General features: G+C 40.2%; 1 protein-coding gene across 1 annotated transcript; it reads right to left on the reverse strand.

Annotated features, from left to right (window-relative positions):
- Nucleotides 1-821: 821 nt before the first annotated feature.
- Nucleotides 822-17,455, reverse strand: LOC306765381 (caspase recruitment domain-containing protein 11). The gene is made up of 24 exons (XM_079252823.1): nt 17,384-17,455; nt 15,342-15,581; nt 14,074-14,211; nt 11,856-12,042; nt 11,496-11,634; nt 10,910-11,116; nt 10,701-10,820; nt 10,431-10,556; nt 9,570-9,746; nt 9,059-9,163; nt 5,481-5,517; nt 5,299-5,336; nt 5,129-5,217; nt 4,992-5,038; nt 4,780-4,900; nt 4,263-4,437; nt 3,957-4,080; nt 3,470-3,710; nt 3,226-3,295; nt 2,251-2,353; nt 2,014-2,172; nt 1,778-1,890; nt 1,570-1,682; nt 822-1,483 (listed from the first exon to the last, which is right to left on the reverse strand). Exons 1-24 carry the CDS (start codon nt 17,388-17,390, stop codon nt 1,276-1,278), a joined length of 3,084 nt encoding a protein of 1,027 aa, XP_079108949.1. The 5' UTR covers nt 17,391-17,455; the 3' UTR covers nt 822-1,275.
- Between the last annotated feature and the right edge of the window lie 415 nt (nt 17,456-17,870).

The following is a 17,870-nucleotide window of genomic DNA, read 5'->3' on the forward strand; positions in this document are numbered from 1 at the left end:
TCAGTCTTGCATTGGACCTGAAGAAACCTCTCAATGAACACACTTTGTTGTTTCCTCACTGTGTTGTGGAGAGGGTGTGAAGAATCCTCCATCATCTTCATCATCTTGTGCAGCATTCTTCTTTGGACAATCAGCTCCAGCGGCTCCAGAGTTACTCCAAGCACAGAAGCAGCTTTCTTGATCAGTTTGATGATTCTCTTCAAGTCTCTGGTTCTGATGCTACTACCCCAGCAGATGCTGCAAAGCTGACTGCACTCTCCATAACAGACTTATAGAAGATATGCAACATCTTGGTGCAGACGTTAAACGATCTCAGCTTCCTTAAGAAGTACAGTCTGCTCTGACCTTTCTTATATATGTGGTCAGTGTTGCATTTACAGTCCAGTTATTACATCTATAAGAAAGGTCAAATAAAATAAATAAAACAAATAAAGCAAAAAAACATGGCAAATTGGTTGTTTCATGTGTTTCTTTAATGCCTGTAAAATTGTCAGTGACATAAATTCTTTACACTTTTACTCATCATTATTATCAATGTGTTTTCAGGTGAGTTACAAAAGAAATGATTGAGAAATCTGCTGGACATGCTGTAAACTGAAATGCAGTATTGGCTGAATAATCACACATTGCCTAAAAATACCAAGAAACTCATTTTTTTGTCAATAAAATGTTCATAAAACAAAAATCACAGTAGTTATCAAGTAAGCCTAATTAATTTAGGCTTTCTTTTCCTTTTTCTTTCTCACAGAACATAAGTATTTAGACAAAGGAACATATTTGGTTCATATACTATAACCCCTTTAATTTACCACATTGTCCATTTCTTTTTCTTATTTAATCTGTCCACATATAATATAAACAAATAATAAAAATACAGTAAAATTTGCATTCAGCTTTTATTTGAACAGTAGAAATGTAGAATATTGTCTGAAGTAACTGCACGATGCAGGATTTCAAATAGGGAGGTATATTGTCACGTACCATTCTTATGTGGTTCATATGTTTAATAGTGTAGATTTTTCCACTCTTCTTCCACTGTGCATACTTAAGCTTGAATATGTTAGGACCTTAAATTATGAGAATCATACAGATCTTGCCTTAAACCATTTAGTGATCTGACCCAGTTTGAAATTCTAAGTAAAATTGGCACAATCACATTAAATGGTAACCTCTGCAGAGACCTTGATGTGGTTTAGTTCCTGCTGGCAGCTCATAAGACATCATGAGAACTGAGTTTGTGCAAATGAATAAACAGAGTTAACAGGAATCCCTCTACTATTGCAGCCTGTCAAGTTCCACCCAGGCTACTGCCCTCTGCTGGTTGTATATGGCATTGCGTAAGGCACCCAGCAGCTCCTCGGTGCAGCTCCAGGCGCTAGGCTCCAGGGTGTGGTAAAGCAGGGGTAGAGTCTCAAGCTGCAGCTCCTCAGCCTGGCACACCTCCTCCATAACACTCTCTTCTCCACACCGTGGAAAAAACTTCCTGTTTGAATTGTAAAATGATGCAGATATAGCAATAAATGCATGATTTTTATGATAAATAATGTACTGAATGCTTGATGCACCTACCTCAGCTTCTTGCGTTTGTTTTTAGGACGTACATAGATGATGATTGGGTAAATCCCTTGTCTCAGTAAACCCTCAACACAAGGTAGCCCCAGCTCTAACAAACAATGCTTGTCCTGAGAAAGAGATAGTGAAATAATACATGTTTTTGTTCTAAACTTAAGAGAATTTCTTTCCGTTTAACAAAAACAGTCCACACTTCAATTTTTACCTGGCTGATGACATCTTGTATGGACTGCAGCCGTATGCCCAGAGCCTGCTCTGGACTGGAGGACTCCAGCAGGAATATTGTCTTGTCTTGTCTCTCAGAAGCTTGAATGGGCTCTGAGCACAGGAAACAGAGGTATGATGAGAAATGATGCAACGCATCACCTGATAAAGCACGAACAAAAGTTGCCTAATATGTATTTTTGTAAAGCACATGCAGCTGCAGTATTCGATGCTTACCTGGTGGGCAGGTGTTGAACTTCAAACCAGATTCTGCCGGTTGCAGCAGCCTCTCTATCAAACCACGGGAGAGCAGAGAGGGTGAGAAAATGACTGGCCGTTTGGTTTGAACCTTTACTGGTTGCACCAAACTGTATGGGATTAAATGGTCCTCGTGACCTGTGGAAGGGAGGCATCTGTGAAAACTGAACATATATACTGAAAAATTAATTATGGTGACATATAGCTTTAACTCACGTTTGCTGAGTGTATAAAGGACATGCTGAGTGGAACCAATTCCACGGAAATTGGGATCCACTGCCTTGACTAGTCGGACACGGCCAGGTGTTTTCTTTGAAAACTGCAAAAAAAGTAGAAAAATAGACCTCTAACTGTCAGCTTTATGTATGTGAAGAGGTTCTGCAATGCAATCTGTAATTTACTCATTCATTTGGGCCTTTAGGCAATAATAAGGACATTATTTTAAATGTTTTGACAGATCAACTTCATTGTATGTAGAAAATAAAGACCAATTTAAAACTTAATGCTAGCAATACATTCAAAGGCTTGGAGAGTGGAAAATAAGACAGATATATAACTTTTGTATACAAATAACACTGCTGGAAGATTAGCAATGAACATAGTAAATGGCCAAGGTGAGGGTGTCACAAGAGAGTATAAAAGCAGCATCCCACAAATGCTTAATTCTTTCTAAGCAAGGATAGGTTCGGATTACCGTTTTGTGCCAAATTCAGTTAGTTAATAATCAGTAAATTTAAAAAAACCCACAAAGAAAACAAATAAATAAACTGTAATGTGGCGTTATCTTGTAAAGATATTCAGAAAGTCAGGGGAAATCTGAGTGTGAAGCACAGAGACAGTAATCACTATTGTATGTGTGTGACCTTTTGCCTCATGTAGCTACTATGGCTATGACTCCCCCTCCAAAACCCTGACAATTTGCTTTCTTATTTCCAAGCCATTAAAAAGTCTGATGTAACAATGTAAAAAATGGATCCCAGTTGTATTTTGAGTGTGTTGTTGCTATCAAATCTGAAACTTGTTTAGATTTCCTAAATCTAAGTTGAAATGTAAAGACAATCATAATAATTTCTTTAAAACTGCATCTATTTGACAAAATGGTCCCATTTTCTTGAAGTGGTGTTTGTGGCTCAATCAAGCACATTGAAACGAAGCACGCTCTCTGCGTAACCGCAATATGAGCAAACTTACCACCTTCTTCTTTAAGTCCTTTTGCTCCTGTGCCATTTTTCGGAGCCTTATGAGCAACAATTGTTGGGCCCTGGTAGAGAAAATTGTATAATCCAGGTTATGTCCATTCAAATATGACTTTCTATGAGCATTTACCCATACAATGTACATTTATTTAGAGCACTGGTTCCTGCACTGGTTCCCAACCTATTTTCCCTGAGGAATCCCTTCATAGAGCATATCAACACTAGTCACATTGGCATACCTGTTGTAGTTGGGCATGGTTCCTGTCTGCAGGGGTTTGGCTGTGATCGGGTCCACCAGGGAGCAGCGCCAGTGGTATTTCCCATTGTACCTTGTGTCTGAGACGTGTATAATGTCATCACAGGAAACACCCAGACATGGCACCTCACCATGAGGCTCCATATTGAGATTGACGCGTACGTAGAAGGAGTCAGCACCCATAAAAGAAGGCGATGAAAGCTCAGTGCTCAGCTTCGAGTATGCTGAAGACAGAAAACAGGATGCCCTAGTTTCAGTTTCTGAGATATGTATGAATATAAACTTATATACATCATGAAGAGGAGTTTCAAGAATATTTTACCAGGAAAAAGGCCTAAAATATTGAAAGATAAAACATAACCCCTGCAGGTGAACTCTACAGGGAGGAGATCTGGATGCTGCAGGGAGAATTTTCCTGACCAAGTTTACGTCCACTTATCCTGATAGATGTGTCAAACCTGCAGACTCACCCTCGGGATTGCTCTGGTATTTGAGAGTTGAAGGCTCGGTCCACCACTGCAGAGAAAAGTGGGCCACCTCGGCAGTGCACTGACCCAGCAGCACACTTCCGCCACCAAACAGAACCCGCTCCAGCTAAACAGCATGAAGACAAACCCGCATGTCAATTACAGCCTCACCTTTTTTGCTTTTTGTTTTTGTTTCTGTTTTAAGAGCTTCCAAAAGTCCGGAGTGAAGCTCAGAAAGTCTTTATAAGGCATTTACTCGTGTGTTTTTTTTTTTTTTTACCACACAGACACACACACTCACACACACACCTCTAGCAGCTCGCTGCCCTCCTTTAGTCCACATTCTTCTGCTGGAGAGCCAGGTTTCACGTAGCTGACAAAGATTCCCGTTTGATTTCCTCCAACTATTACAATATCATCAGCCAGACTGGCTCTTCCATTATTTGGTGTGGTGGGGGGACTTGGAGACGGAGAGCAGGGGCTCCTAAGAGACAGAAAGGATGGATAAATCTTTTGAAAATGCAAGTTTTGACTTTTTTTGTTTTTGGTCTTCATACTTTTAATAAACCCCTTGACTGTCAGGTAACCTCATACCGTGCACCTGAGCAGAACATTTGCTCTTTATTCACTTGCATCTGCACGAAATACACTCTGGGTTGCATATTAAATATTTTATACTGCAGTTTCCTGCAGCTGCATCAGGAAAATGTTAGATATTCACAGAGCAGCATGTGAGTTTTGGCAAGGAAATACTAAGATCCCAAATAGGTCAGTCTTTTATGGCAACATTTCATTTAATTAACAATCTTTTAAAGTTGAACGGTACCTGGAATCTCCAGGATTGGGTTGGTGTGAGGAGACTGTGGCAAGGTTAACCAGGTCTGGGGGGAAGAGATGGGAGTGTAAGGAGGTCCAGGAGTCACACAGAGAAGGTTCACCCTGTTCCCCTGAAAACACCAGAAAGATTGCTTATACCAGTAGCCACGTACAGAGAAAAAATAACTGTAAATGATGCTTTACAAAGTGTGTCAAATATACCTGTTATGTTATCATTTTCGTCACTTCCCCAGGAGTCCTTGTCAAATCTTTTGGGAGGTAAAGAAAATATTAACAAACAAATAAACGAATAAGAAATAGATAAAGGTGAAACCTCATTAATTAAGCAAGAAACTGACTCTGTGTTAAACCGACGATTGATGGAGTTCATGCAAGGAGGAAAAGGAAATGTGGACAGACGATTTATTTGCTTCTCATCATCTTTTGCCTGCAAGAAAACAAACAAACGATGAGACACTGACTTTGAATTTGGGTTCATTTGACTGAAATCAAGACCTTCAAAACTCACTGAAAACAGGAGATTTTCCTCTGAGGTGGAAGAGGAACCTGGAAATCAGCAGAAGAGGAATTTAGATTGAGCAACCTTGTCTCTAAGTTCAGTTTCCATCTACTTTCTGCAAACAAATCCACAAATCCAAATGTATATTCCCATCAAAATGAAAGAAATAAAGATGAATGTAGGTAACTTACCATCTAAGTTTTCATTGGTTTGGCCTCTAGACGGCATCTGTGACACAGAAAAGATGAGTTTACAGCTCAACCTTGCAGTCCGTGGGGGTGTTTTGCAGGTCCAAACGTGCTCAGCGTTGCATAAGCATGTTGCTCTCTCAGCAACAATTTCAGCTCAAGAATTCTGCAGCTCAGAAGGTGTGTTCATGCTGTGACACACCGCCAGCAGACAAAAACATGTTTGAGCAGAAGAGGACTCTTGTGATTTATAGAAATGATCTTGCAATGCAATGTATTGTCTGTGTGTGTGAGTGGGTGTGTGTGTGTTGGGCTATCCCAGGGCCAACACAGGGAGACAAACAAACAGTCATGCTCATTTCTAGGGAGAACTGAAAGTGATTAATTAATCCTGTAGTTCCCAAACGTTTTCCCAAACATCCCCCCTCTAACCAGACACTAACATTTTGTTTCTTCATTGCAGTTTCTTTCATACCTCAACACGTTTTGAACAAATAAGAGTAAAGAGTAATAATAAACTAAACTACAACCTATTTTAACCCTTTCATGCATAAATTGATAAAAATCAATGCAACATTTTTTAAATACAGTATTTTACCTTAACAAACATAACTTCATTTGTTTATAAGTGACATTTAATATTTATCACGATTTATTCTAATGGATTCTATAAAGTATTTATAAAATAATATATCATCATTATGATATTATGTAAATCTTTTATAAAACATAGCTTTATTTTCTTTTCCTATTTATCGCAAAGGCAAACTTGTGTAATTACAATATGTTTAAATATACCACATATTTATTCTACAGTGAGTGGAAATGTCTTGCATGACTCATTAACATCCGCTGAAGTGGTTTATTTACAAAAATACCATCCTCATTCATAAATATGCAACAAAAAAGCTCAACAGGGCCACTATGCATGAAAGGTTTAAATAACACAACAAACCACCTTTACAGTGGAATTACATTATTTAAAGTCTGACAAGTTTTTTTTTTCCAAAACTGTAACAGTATTGTTTGCTGTCAGCGTTATTTCAAGCACCTTAACAGTGTAATGTTCTTATATCTTTTACTGTGTACAAATATTCAACGTTTCTACCAAAATATTTGTCAAAAACGCCTTTTTGTGCTAAATGGGTTTCAAAACATGAACATTGAGAAAAAAAAAAAGATGAAAGATTTGTTGTGCAAAAAGGGCGACTGCAATCTTCCCATCTTTCATTGAATGGAGGGAGCTTGTTTGGTGCTGCAGATCTTCTCAAACCTGGGTTGCGGTTGTGAGATCATGGCCACTTTAAGACCATTTTCAATGTCCAGCTTTGATCTGTATTTTGTCTTATCTGAGGCTACAGCAGAGAAGTCTGCAGGAGATGCAGGAAATCACTGTGTTCTGCAGCTTCTTGCCTTCAATGAGTGATTTCAGGTTCTCCAACGAGTCCACATCGCCATCTTTGGCTCTCGGCTGCTGCATCGTAACTTTTTCTGATGAATGATGTGACTTTTTCTGCAGGACATGGGAGGTGTGTGTTTGTGCCTTGCATCTGCAAATTCAGCTCGCTAGGTTTCAGAAACACATCACAGAAGTATGTAAGTTTCACGAGGAACTTATTACTGTAAAATTTGTGGGGAAGATCACTTCCCTCTCCCTTCAGAAAGATGCAGATCTCATTTTGTAGTACAGAGACCGGGAACGGCATCTCCCACGTGACAGGCATCAGGTCTTGCTTTGAAAGAGAATAGCTGCGTGCACAGAGCCCATTTTCTCAAACAGTGCTGGGAAAAATCTGGGCTTTACCAGCTTGTGTTTTAATGTAGCTGACAGTGGTGATGACATCAGTCCTTACATTATTCAGCAGGACTCAGCTGTTTATATACAGGTGCTTTGCAGTGTAAGATGCAGTGTGTCCACTACATAGACCGTATATGAAAGATGGTAAAAAGTGAAGCCTATGCGGAAGTGCATAAAACTGCAGTTCCCAATTCATCCACTAGGGGCTGCAAAACAGAGCAAATCCCTATAGACTCCCATGATAAAAAGGCCAACTTCACAGCAGAAATAAACATGTTTACAGCCTGTTTCAAAAATCCGTTTTTGGTTAATAAGTCAGGTTTACCTTCATGACAACTGTGGGGGGAGTGAATTTTTTTCTAACTCGACCGTTTAAAAGTAATTTAATCTCGAAGTTTGGCATATTTAGGCATATTTAGGGGCGTGTTTTGATTGACAGGTACCCAATCTCCCGCTTCAAGTCAAAAGAACGTAAAACAGCTGCGGTCTTTAGACGGTTAACAACGTGACTTAGCTTTAGCCCGCTTACCTCCGTTAGCTGGTTAGCTCCCATTATCTCAAGGTTAGCTCGGTTAGCTCTTAGCTACAGAAAGCTCAGAGTTCGCTCAATGTCAATCATCCACCATGACACTCACAGCCCCCCTCTCAGCTCCACCTCTTTGCCCATATACGTATTCCGGGCGAGACAACACGCATGCCTCTGCCAAGATGGCGAGGGTAGGAACCGCCCACCGAGCATCAATTCAGCTCTTCAGAAACCTATGGGTGACGTCACGGAGGCTACGTCCATCTTTTTATATACAGTCTATGGTCCACTACACACTGGAGGACACACAATCGATGAGCGCTTGCAGCCCTCCTCATTCGCAGCGATAGCCTGCACAGATTCCCATACAGTCCTTCCATTTCAGATTGGTATCTTTCTAATAAGAGTCATGATTTTAAACAGTTCTTCTGTTTAAAACACAAGTTATCAGTAAGAATTCCTTGTTACTGTCTGTAGCTTCATTCATCTGCAGAGAAAAGCAGCTCTATCATTAAGCTGCTCTGCTATGTCCTTTGTCATAAATGTGGCTGCTGATGCGATTATTGATCACAGGAATAGCCTGTAGTTTGCTGGCTGCTGTGTCATCAGTCATGTTGAAAGCCTGTTCATAGCACAACAAAGTATTAATTCCACTGAATAATGTTTTTACACTGCCACTCGATAGGCGACCGGTATTTGCTGCCATGGATGCAGCTTTAGCACAACACTTTAAGAGTATTTGTCTAAAAAAGTCAACGGAATTTTCTTTGTCTCCAATAGGTGTCTTAGCTTGTTAGGCTTCAAACTGTCACAAGCTAGCGCTTAAAGACAGACAACACATTGCGGTCTCTCCTCATTACCAACCGCTGTGCAGGTGAAGTCGAAGGCAAGAGAGGCTTTTTTTTACTCTTTGGTTTGGAAGTATTTTTGGTTTGGAAGAACATTTGGCAACGTTTCATCTGCTGCTTTGCGTTTATACAGGAGCCCCATCAAAAATGTGTCCATTATGCGAACAATGTCATAGCATTCATTTCATGAACTGAACCCCGCCTCTGTGCCTCCACACTTTGGGAACCATTGAATTAACTTTACATGCATGGCTTTGGACAGTGGGAGGAAGCTGTAGAGAACCCACACATTCACAGGGAAAACATGTGAACTCCACACAGGAAGGCCACCGTTTGAACCTGCCTCCAAGAAGCCGAAGCTCAAACCAGAAACGTGGGATAACTATGGGATTAAAACTTTAGCACTAACCTTTCTTAGCACTAGGTGGGTGCTGTATGGCTGGGGACTCATATCCATGTCAAGGGAACAGCAAGGGCCGAAGCACTGGTCCTCACTCCACAAAGACAGGTGGGACTGGAGAGGGAACAACATATACATTCCTCACCAAAGGTTAGGGATATTTCACTTTTTGTATGATGTAAGAATGAACCTAAAATCCACTATAACTTTTAAAAGGTGAATTCAATTTAACCTTCCCTAAACTTTTAAAGGCAAATGTAAAGGTTTTCAGTGTTTACATCTTTATTACATAAGAAATGTCAACAAGCAGAAAAACAAATGAAACAACTAAAGACTCTGAACATGAATGGTCCACTAAATGTTCTGGTTCCTGTAGCTTGTATCTAAACACTCCTTCTAATCATGCTGTTCACATTTAGACTTCATTCTAGCAAGACGCCACTGAACACATGACAAGTTAACGATACATCTGTAGGGCTGGATGGACAGTTTTACACTCTCAATTCCTGTCAGTACTTACACAGTGCAGGCAAGGAGTGTGCTCCATCTTCTCCTGACTCTTCTCACGCTCTCTTTCCAGCTCCCTCTGCTGTTGCTCCAGGTTGGCTTGCAGTTCTGCAATGCGCTTACGCAGACGGTTCTTATCTAGCAGGCAGTCAGTGTACTCCAACTGCAGGCTGTCTCGACTTCGCAGAGCCTGGTAAAGAAGGTCAGAGTTAGTTAGAGCTGCTAAAACAGCCTTAATCTAATACTATATAGACCATAAAACCTATAAAACATAATAATTTAGTGCCCTTGATTTTGATTTAGCAGAAAACATTACTGTCATAAGTCAACCAATTAAGTTCAGATATGTCCACTGGAGCACAACCGGAGACCTTTGGTCACATAAACTCATTATTAGAGATATTTATATTCCTCAAAGCACCACAATATCAATTATGGGAAAGAAAAAAACCCTAACTCCTATATATATTCCAGGAGTCCATCAAAAGGCATCTAAAAAACTTCCCAAATGTGTAAAAGACCGGACTTTTCTCAGTTACAATGTAAACCTTGAACTAAAAACTTATAAATCCAGGAAACTATTCTGTGTGAAACATGGTGGTGGCAGCATCATAACATGGGAGTGTTTTTCAGAAACTGGTTAGAACTGAAATAATGGTTGCTTATGCTGCATACAAGCAATTTCTTAAGAAAAATGTGTTCCAGCCTTTGTGAAGATTAAAACTGACATGGAAGGACATCGTCCTGGGCGACACTAACTAAGCATACTCCAAAAGCAACACATGCGAGGTTTTAGGGAACACACTGTAATGATCTTGTCAGTGCAGACCTCAGTCTTAGTGAGAATCTGCAGCTTCATTTAGCTCACGCTCACCTGGTCTCTCTCTTTTTCCAGCTCCATGATTTGGTTGAAATAAGACACACTCCTCTTTTGCTCTGTCTCCCAGTCCAGCTGGAGAGTCCTCACCTTCAGCTGAAGCTGCTCACACTGCAATTCCAACTGCAAACACAACTCACTATTATACACCTCAATCAGAAGAATCTTCATTTTGAGCTACAAAAGTAAGCGATTGTTCTTCTTGATGATTTGGGTCTGGACTAAACTCTCGTAATCTATAGATTAAGACACTGTTTAGCTTTTCACCTTGTCTTTGTACTCCTCAGAGCTCTGTAGCTCCCCCTGTAGTCTAGTGATCACATCACACAGCTCTTGTCTCTGTTCTGCAGCCTCACTTCGGTCCTGCTGCAGAATATCCATCAGAGCCTGAGACGAACACAAACAATATTTAGAGAGAACAAAACACACCTAAAAAGCAACTTCAGGTGAGAATCAGTATGAAATGATTGGCATACAATAACTCCAGTGGAGGGAACGGAGTCCTTTATCTCAGTTCCTGTACTCCCAGTCTTCTGAACCTCAATGCGGCGCCGCGGCTTTTCTGGCACAGCAGGCCGAGAGCCATTGGTTCCTTTGGAGAGAAAGCTGCTTGTTTTGATAATGTTGGTAGTATCATTTGTTTGTTCCTGTTCTGTTGCCAGCCTGGACTTAAGCTCCTCTACCTGATGAAAGACAAGAAAAAAGGTGTGGTTTAAACATCTTTTCCATTAACTATGCTGCATGAGGTAAACGGAGCATAGCTGCTTCTCTGCTTCCAGAAAGTGCCATCGTCACGCTACAGAACTTGAGGAGTGCAACTGGATAATAACATTTCTAACAGGCTGATTTTTGTTATTATTGTGCTGACTCCTGTGTGTCTTCATGCTCTGACAGAACAGACTAAATAAAAAGTGAAAGATAACATCTACACAGGTGCCTAACTGTTCTGCTTATTGCAGCTGCATGGTCTGGGCACAGTTTGCTGCAGCTGTTATTCATGCCATCAAAGAAAGCTTTATCTGTTTTTTCTCGCACAGAGGATAATGCTCCTTACCAACCTACCTGCCTCAGCAGTTCCCTCTCCCGGGTGGTGGATTTGCCTTGCTCCTCCAAAGCTCTGGAGTACTTCACAGCCTGCTCCAGGTGTCTATCCTTCAGCTTCCCAAGCTCTCGACTGGCTGACTCCCAGTCCTGTCGTAGCCTTCAGATCAGATCGGAAATCCCCCAGTTAACACGTTATTAACATTTCTTACTTGTTATATATTAAGAAGCAGTGAGCCACTAGAAACCATGTATAGATTAGGTGTAGCTACTGTTGTAAATCTGCCAATCTCAGGTCTTTAATCTCCAGCTGTTTGAGGCACAGTCCAGCAGATATCTTACAGGAAAACAAAGTAAGCTACTTGGAGAAGACGTTCGAACCTTTCAAGCTGCAGTTTGTCGTGCCGTAGCTCCTGAGCTTTACGTTCAGCTCTGCTGCGTTCCTCCTCCGCCATCCGACAGCGCTGAGACAGGCGCCGCTCGCACACACGACTGTTTCGAAGCTGCTCCCTCAGCTTACGCACCTCCAGCAGCAGAAACTGAGTCAAACCCTCTGGACCTTCCTCATCTGAGGAGGAAGATGGACAGAGGCTGTTATCATGGAGGCTGCTACGTAAATGTTTCAATAGGTAATGACAGACTTATACGTTTTAATACTGAGGAAGATTTTTTTCTCTTGAGATTTGCCCCTTTTCATTCTGTTGGGTGTCATGATAGCTTCATCCAATCAGAGCTCTTATCTACTGTGTAGAAAACATGTAGATGAAATTAAACATTAGAGTTTCTAAATGGAATTCAATTCAATTCAACTTTATTTGTATAGCGCCACTTCACAACAATGTTGTCACAGGGATCTTTACATACACGAATCAACATACACATCATTTCGAGCCAATTCATACATATCCTATAATAGAAACCAACTGATTGCATCGAGTCATGACTTCGATCCAATCCCCCATCCTGAGCATGCACGCGGCGACAGTGGGAAGGAAAAAACTTCCCTTTAACAGGAAGAAAACCTCCGATGGGAGAAGAAAAGATAACAGCTAGCATCTTTTTACGTGCATGTATTTTAGAACTGATAGTCAATTAAAATGCCAACCATTTTTAAGTTTAAACATCTTCACCTGGAGCTTGTTTTCTATGTGCAACATTAAAAATTAGTCCTACAACCGTACATGTAAATGCCTTGCAAAGGGGCATGAAAATGAGGAAATGAAATAATATGTTCAGTTTAGGACTTCACGATGTACACAGCAAGAAGGTTGATCCTTGGCTGGGGTGAGGCTTGCACAGTGGCTTTTCTGGGACCTTTCTAGGATAATGAATGAATCAAATTAATACTTCAACTGTTTTCACAGATATAATTTGATAAGCTCAACTTTTTATGTCCAGTCATTTCCTTAACTGCTTAGTCTAATTTAGGGTCGTGGGAAGCTGGAGCCTATCCCAGCACTTATTGGGCGAGAGGCTGGTACACCCTGAACAGGTCACCAGTCCATCACAGGGCCTCTTTTACGTCCAGTTTTTTAAACTAAAACTATACTAAAACTTTAAAAGGCCATATTAACTTTATGTTTGGCTCATCCCTATTTTTCAGTGTAATCTATAGTTTCTAGTGCGTGTAAATGGTCTGCAGGTTTGCAAAGTACAAAGTTTACAACAACGTTGGTTATTCTGTCCCAGGAAATAAGCTTTTCATGAGCTGCTGAAGACACCATGATGGTGATCCAGGATGCTCTTCCATTGCTTATCAACCTTAATGTGTTGACTGATACAATTTATCATTGTGAAACCAACATAGTGGCCTGTCCATAAACTTGTTCAGTACATCTCAAACTGGGCAAGTTACTAGCAAGCCACAGTTTTGATCAGTTGATCAATCAGCTTCTGTCTTTTCAAGACAGTAGCTACAAATAAATATTTAAAACAGATGACAGCGACAACTAATCACAATATGTGAAAAATTTTTAGTTTTATAATAGCCTTTAAGTATGAAAATCTAACCATGTGGACATAAAATACAGATTTTATGAATGAACATGATAAGGGCTCTTTAATTCACTTTAACACATTCCTCATTTTGCAACTTGCTGACTTTTAATTTGTAGTTCATGTGACAGCTGATTATTTCATGAGACTAAATGTAAAAAACAGTTTTTTATATAAAAACAAAAGTAAATTTTTCAGATAAACAGAAGCTGAAGGAGGGTTTGGCTTTCTGGACAGGTATATAAAAGGAGATAGGTAATCTGTAAATTCTGGAAAAATCTAAAAAATGCTTCAAAAAGGCCCTGCTGCATACTCCGTCTCTAAAGCTTGTCTCACACGACGGGTAAAGGAACGTCAAACCTGCGATACTTCCCAGCTTTTGTGTTGTCTGTTTGACATGTGTTTTTTATACTATTCTATTACATGTCTGGTGTTTTTTATTATGTCTTCTTACCTGCCATGGGACTATGGGTGTATTGATTACACCGGTGGTCCCATAGATGAATACTTGACAAATACAGATGAAAATAGATGAATATTTTTGCTATAATCTGGCATTTTTACATCATTACCTGTTCATTAACCTGCAAATGAACCTGCTTACCCAGTATGAGGGAGCATCGCTGAGTGGGCTGTTCTCCAGTCAGCTGTGTGTACTGCTCTGGATGGTAAAACTCCAGCGATTCCATGAAGGCCTGAAGACCTCGCTGTCCCTGGCCACGGAGAATGTCCAGCAAGCGACCTGTCCCGCAGAGAATGAAACCAGTGAGATAGACTTTTCCAAGCACAACATTCAACACTCACAGCTTTGGAAAAAAAAGAAAAGAAACATACACTCATGATAACTTTTAACTATTATACTCTGATGAAATAATCTAACCACAAAACTGCCTCCTCTTGATGCATCATGCTGCTGTAGTGACACAAGCATTTCAACACAACCTGTTCTTACTCTGTTGCACGACAGAGATGTTGTAGCATGTATCGTTTGTAGTTTTCCATTGGACTTCATACATTCATGGAGAAGATGACATTCAGCCTTTGGATTTAACTCTCAACTTTTTGTGTTTTTGGGAAGAAAAGTGTCAGCTGCATGAAATGTGTATGGATGACACAGAAAATGCTTTGTCTTTCATGTGCATTGACATGAGACTGCCTGTTCACCATGACCATGTTAGGTAACTGACCTGTGCATGACCTCACCCTCTCGGATTGGACAAAAAAAAGGATGAAATTTGGAACAGAAATTTATGCTTGACTTGTAGCATCTACCCTTCATTTTTTCTTATTATTGTTCACTCCTCATTCTCTTCTGCCGTCTTCCTTTGGCGCTGACTGCTTTCCTGCTCTTTATCTCACTGCAAAGCTTATCATGACTTCTTCCTGGCTGACAACCTGTTGCACAGACTTTCATGTCTAATATCTAATCTTTAGAAGTTTAACAACAGAGCCCCAGAACAGACATGCACAGGGTTTGGTTAGGCTGCTGTTTTTTTGTGCTTTCTACACCTCCCTTTATTTCCATTTCCTTATCATTTCTAATATATGTTAATTAAGTTGCAAAGTCATTTATATGATAAGAAAATAAATCAAACCTAGTTAACAACATGAGAGTACACTGCAAAAACTCAGCCGTAAAAAAACAAGAAAAAAATATACAAAAATTAGGTAAATGTTGCTTAAAATAAAATAAATTATCTGCTAACAGAACAAGAAAATTTGGCTTGTCAAGACTTCCCAAAACAAGTAAAAATACTCATACGCATCAAACTAAGAATGATCTTGCCTTTAAAAAAACAAGCATATGTGTACTAAACTTAAGATTTTTAATCTTAGATTTCAGTTTTTGCAGTGAACTTATCGTCCTCTCACCGGCCTTGCTGATGCGCAGGGGGTACTGCGTGGAGTTGAGGACTTCATCTTCATCCTGCTCATCGATGACCTTGCACTGCCGCAGATATGGTGTGAGTTTGGCCGGGTTGAGGATGCGCGTCAGCTTGTGTCGCACTCCCTCCACGCGTTCCCACAGTTCCTCGCAACGCTCCTCAGACCAGGGAGGAGAAGATCGAGCCTCCTCCTGAGCTATGTCGCCGTCTGCCCAGTCTGTGACACCTGCAGGAAGAAATTAGAAAAAGTTTGCACACAGAATAGTTTTTTCCTTTTTATTTTGATGTTTACAACCTTACAGGACAGACATGCAGACATATCTTGTCTCCAGACTAAATACTTTATCTTACTATTATCAGTATCTGTGCAACAATCTGGAGAGGCTTATTCCTTCTCTGTTTAACACATAAACAACCCTGATATGAATGAGTATATTTATTAAAGGATTGCTAGCTCTGCTGTGTGGAGAGACAATAAGTTGGAGAGCTTTCCTGGAAATCCTCCAAGGAATGTCTGCAATGTTTCACTCCTTTTAAAGGATCAGTCTGATAAATGAAGCTATTTTCCTGGAAGGACATAAAGGTCCCAACAACCAATGCATTTTCAGTGAGGTGTAACAATATCTTAAAATGACTTAACACCATAACGTGATGGGATTAAAGTTAATGTTAGTTGTCAGCTGTGAGTAGCTAGAGCGGAGCAAAGGGTCTGCTGCTACTGCTGTGAAAGGAGGACTTTTTGTAGGTCATTCTCTCAGAGTGCAGGAATGAAAACACTGACATGACTCATATCGCACACCAACAAACACATCAGGGGATCGCAGACAAAACCTTTCTCGGAACCATTCACTTCAGGAGGCTGCAAGGGAAAGTAAAAACAACTCCCACAGCAGGAATTTGCAGATAAAACCACTAAAACTGACATATTTTCTGATTGATGTGTTTTTAATAAGAGTTGATATTCTGTTGTCACTAATAAAATGTGAAAAAAAAGCTTTGATAAACTTAAAATCCAAGGAAAAACAGCATTACCAAGTACAACGTACCAACACAAGCCCTCCACCGCTGGTGTTGATCTACAGGCAGGGTCCCATCCCTCTAAATGCTGCTGTAACAACATTTTACCTTTCATTTGAAAACAAAGGCCCAAATTTTGAAGAAAGGTGGATATTTATCCACCAGAGCTGGTAAATGTTCCCAGCTGCAGAGTTGCCAACAGGCAGGTTGAGGCGTGTCTGGATGCTCTGGAATCTCTGTCATTACCATTAACACACTGCTGAGACTTTGTTCTTATGTGATTACTACAAATCTATGCTACGGAAAACATGGTCACAAACTGGAACGCTATCCTGAACTTAGCATCACCTTTTCACATCAAAAGATGATCTGCACTAAGGGAACATGCTTTATACTCAAAGTCTGACATAATGACTCAGAATAAGTGTCTAATAAAAAGCTAATAAATGAAAAAAGGAAGGGCACAAATAATAAAATCATTTTATTGGACCAAAGTCCTTTTAAAGTAAAGTTACCTCACTAATATAATAAAGGCTACCTTAGTCTTCACTTGTCTCACCCTGAAAACATCATAAAAATCACACTTTTTAGTATTAGTTGGAGGAAATTATCTGTGTATTTTTCCTTTTCTAATTATTAATAGCCTGTAACTGGACTGAGATGCAATGGGCTTTAATTATGTCAATAAATAGACAGATAAATGTAAGAAAAAAGTGCCAAACAGTAAATAAATGAACATGTCTGCAGACTTGCACATGTCTGACAAATCTTATGCAGTTTAAGTTTGATTATTGTACAAATCCTAGTTGTTTAGTCTTCATTTGGTGGCTGCACAATGGAATTCGGACCCAGGAGGCTTATCACTAATCGGTATGTTAACAGGTTAAGTTCAGTGGCTACTGATTGACAGACAAGCTGCAGGTCTGCCAGCCAATCGCCAGAAGTGAACAGTCTGAACGCCAAGAAGGAAGAAACAAAAGCGCTTTAGTGAAATCTTAAACGTTAACTTACCACTCATGTCCCCTCCTTGTGAAGATTAAACCAAGTCAAACGCGGTGTGATCAAGTCGTCCACATCCCACTCACATCCACGCACGGGTCACGAGTGAAACTGGAGTGAAGACGCCTCCTGGCCAGGGTACTCCTTTTTACGCACGCACCGAGTAAACCGAGTAAAAGCTCCGTGGAACCACCAGGCACTAGATGGCGCTTTCATCTAACCCTTATCAGCCAAATAAACCACATAAACTGTTATAATGTTTAACTCTAATGGCTGCAAAATGCGCCTTCAGAGGAGAAACTGTTCACCAACCCAGTCCTTATGGTGCTAAACATGAGCGAAACCAAAGAGGTTAGACTACATAATAATAATCCAGGACAACGTGATTCATCACGGAGGAGTTACAACACTGATGGTTCAGATCAACAAAAGACAACAAAAAACCAATCTGTTACATGACAACAGATGACTCATTTTCACCTTCACAAAGTTTTATGAA

The sequence above is a fragment of the Telmatherina bonti genome, assembly GCF_933228915.1.
Source record: "Telmatherina bonti genome assembly, chromosome: 14".
NCBI classification, from domain to species: Eukaryota; Metazoa; Chordata; class Actinopteri; order Atheriniformes; family Telmatherinidae; genus Telmatherina; species Telmatherina bonti.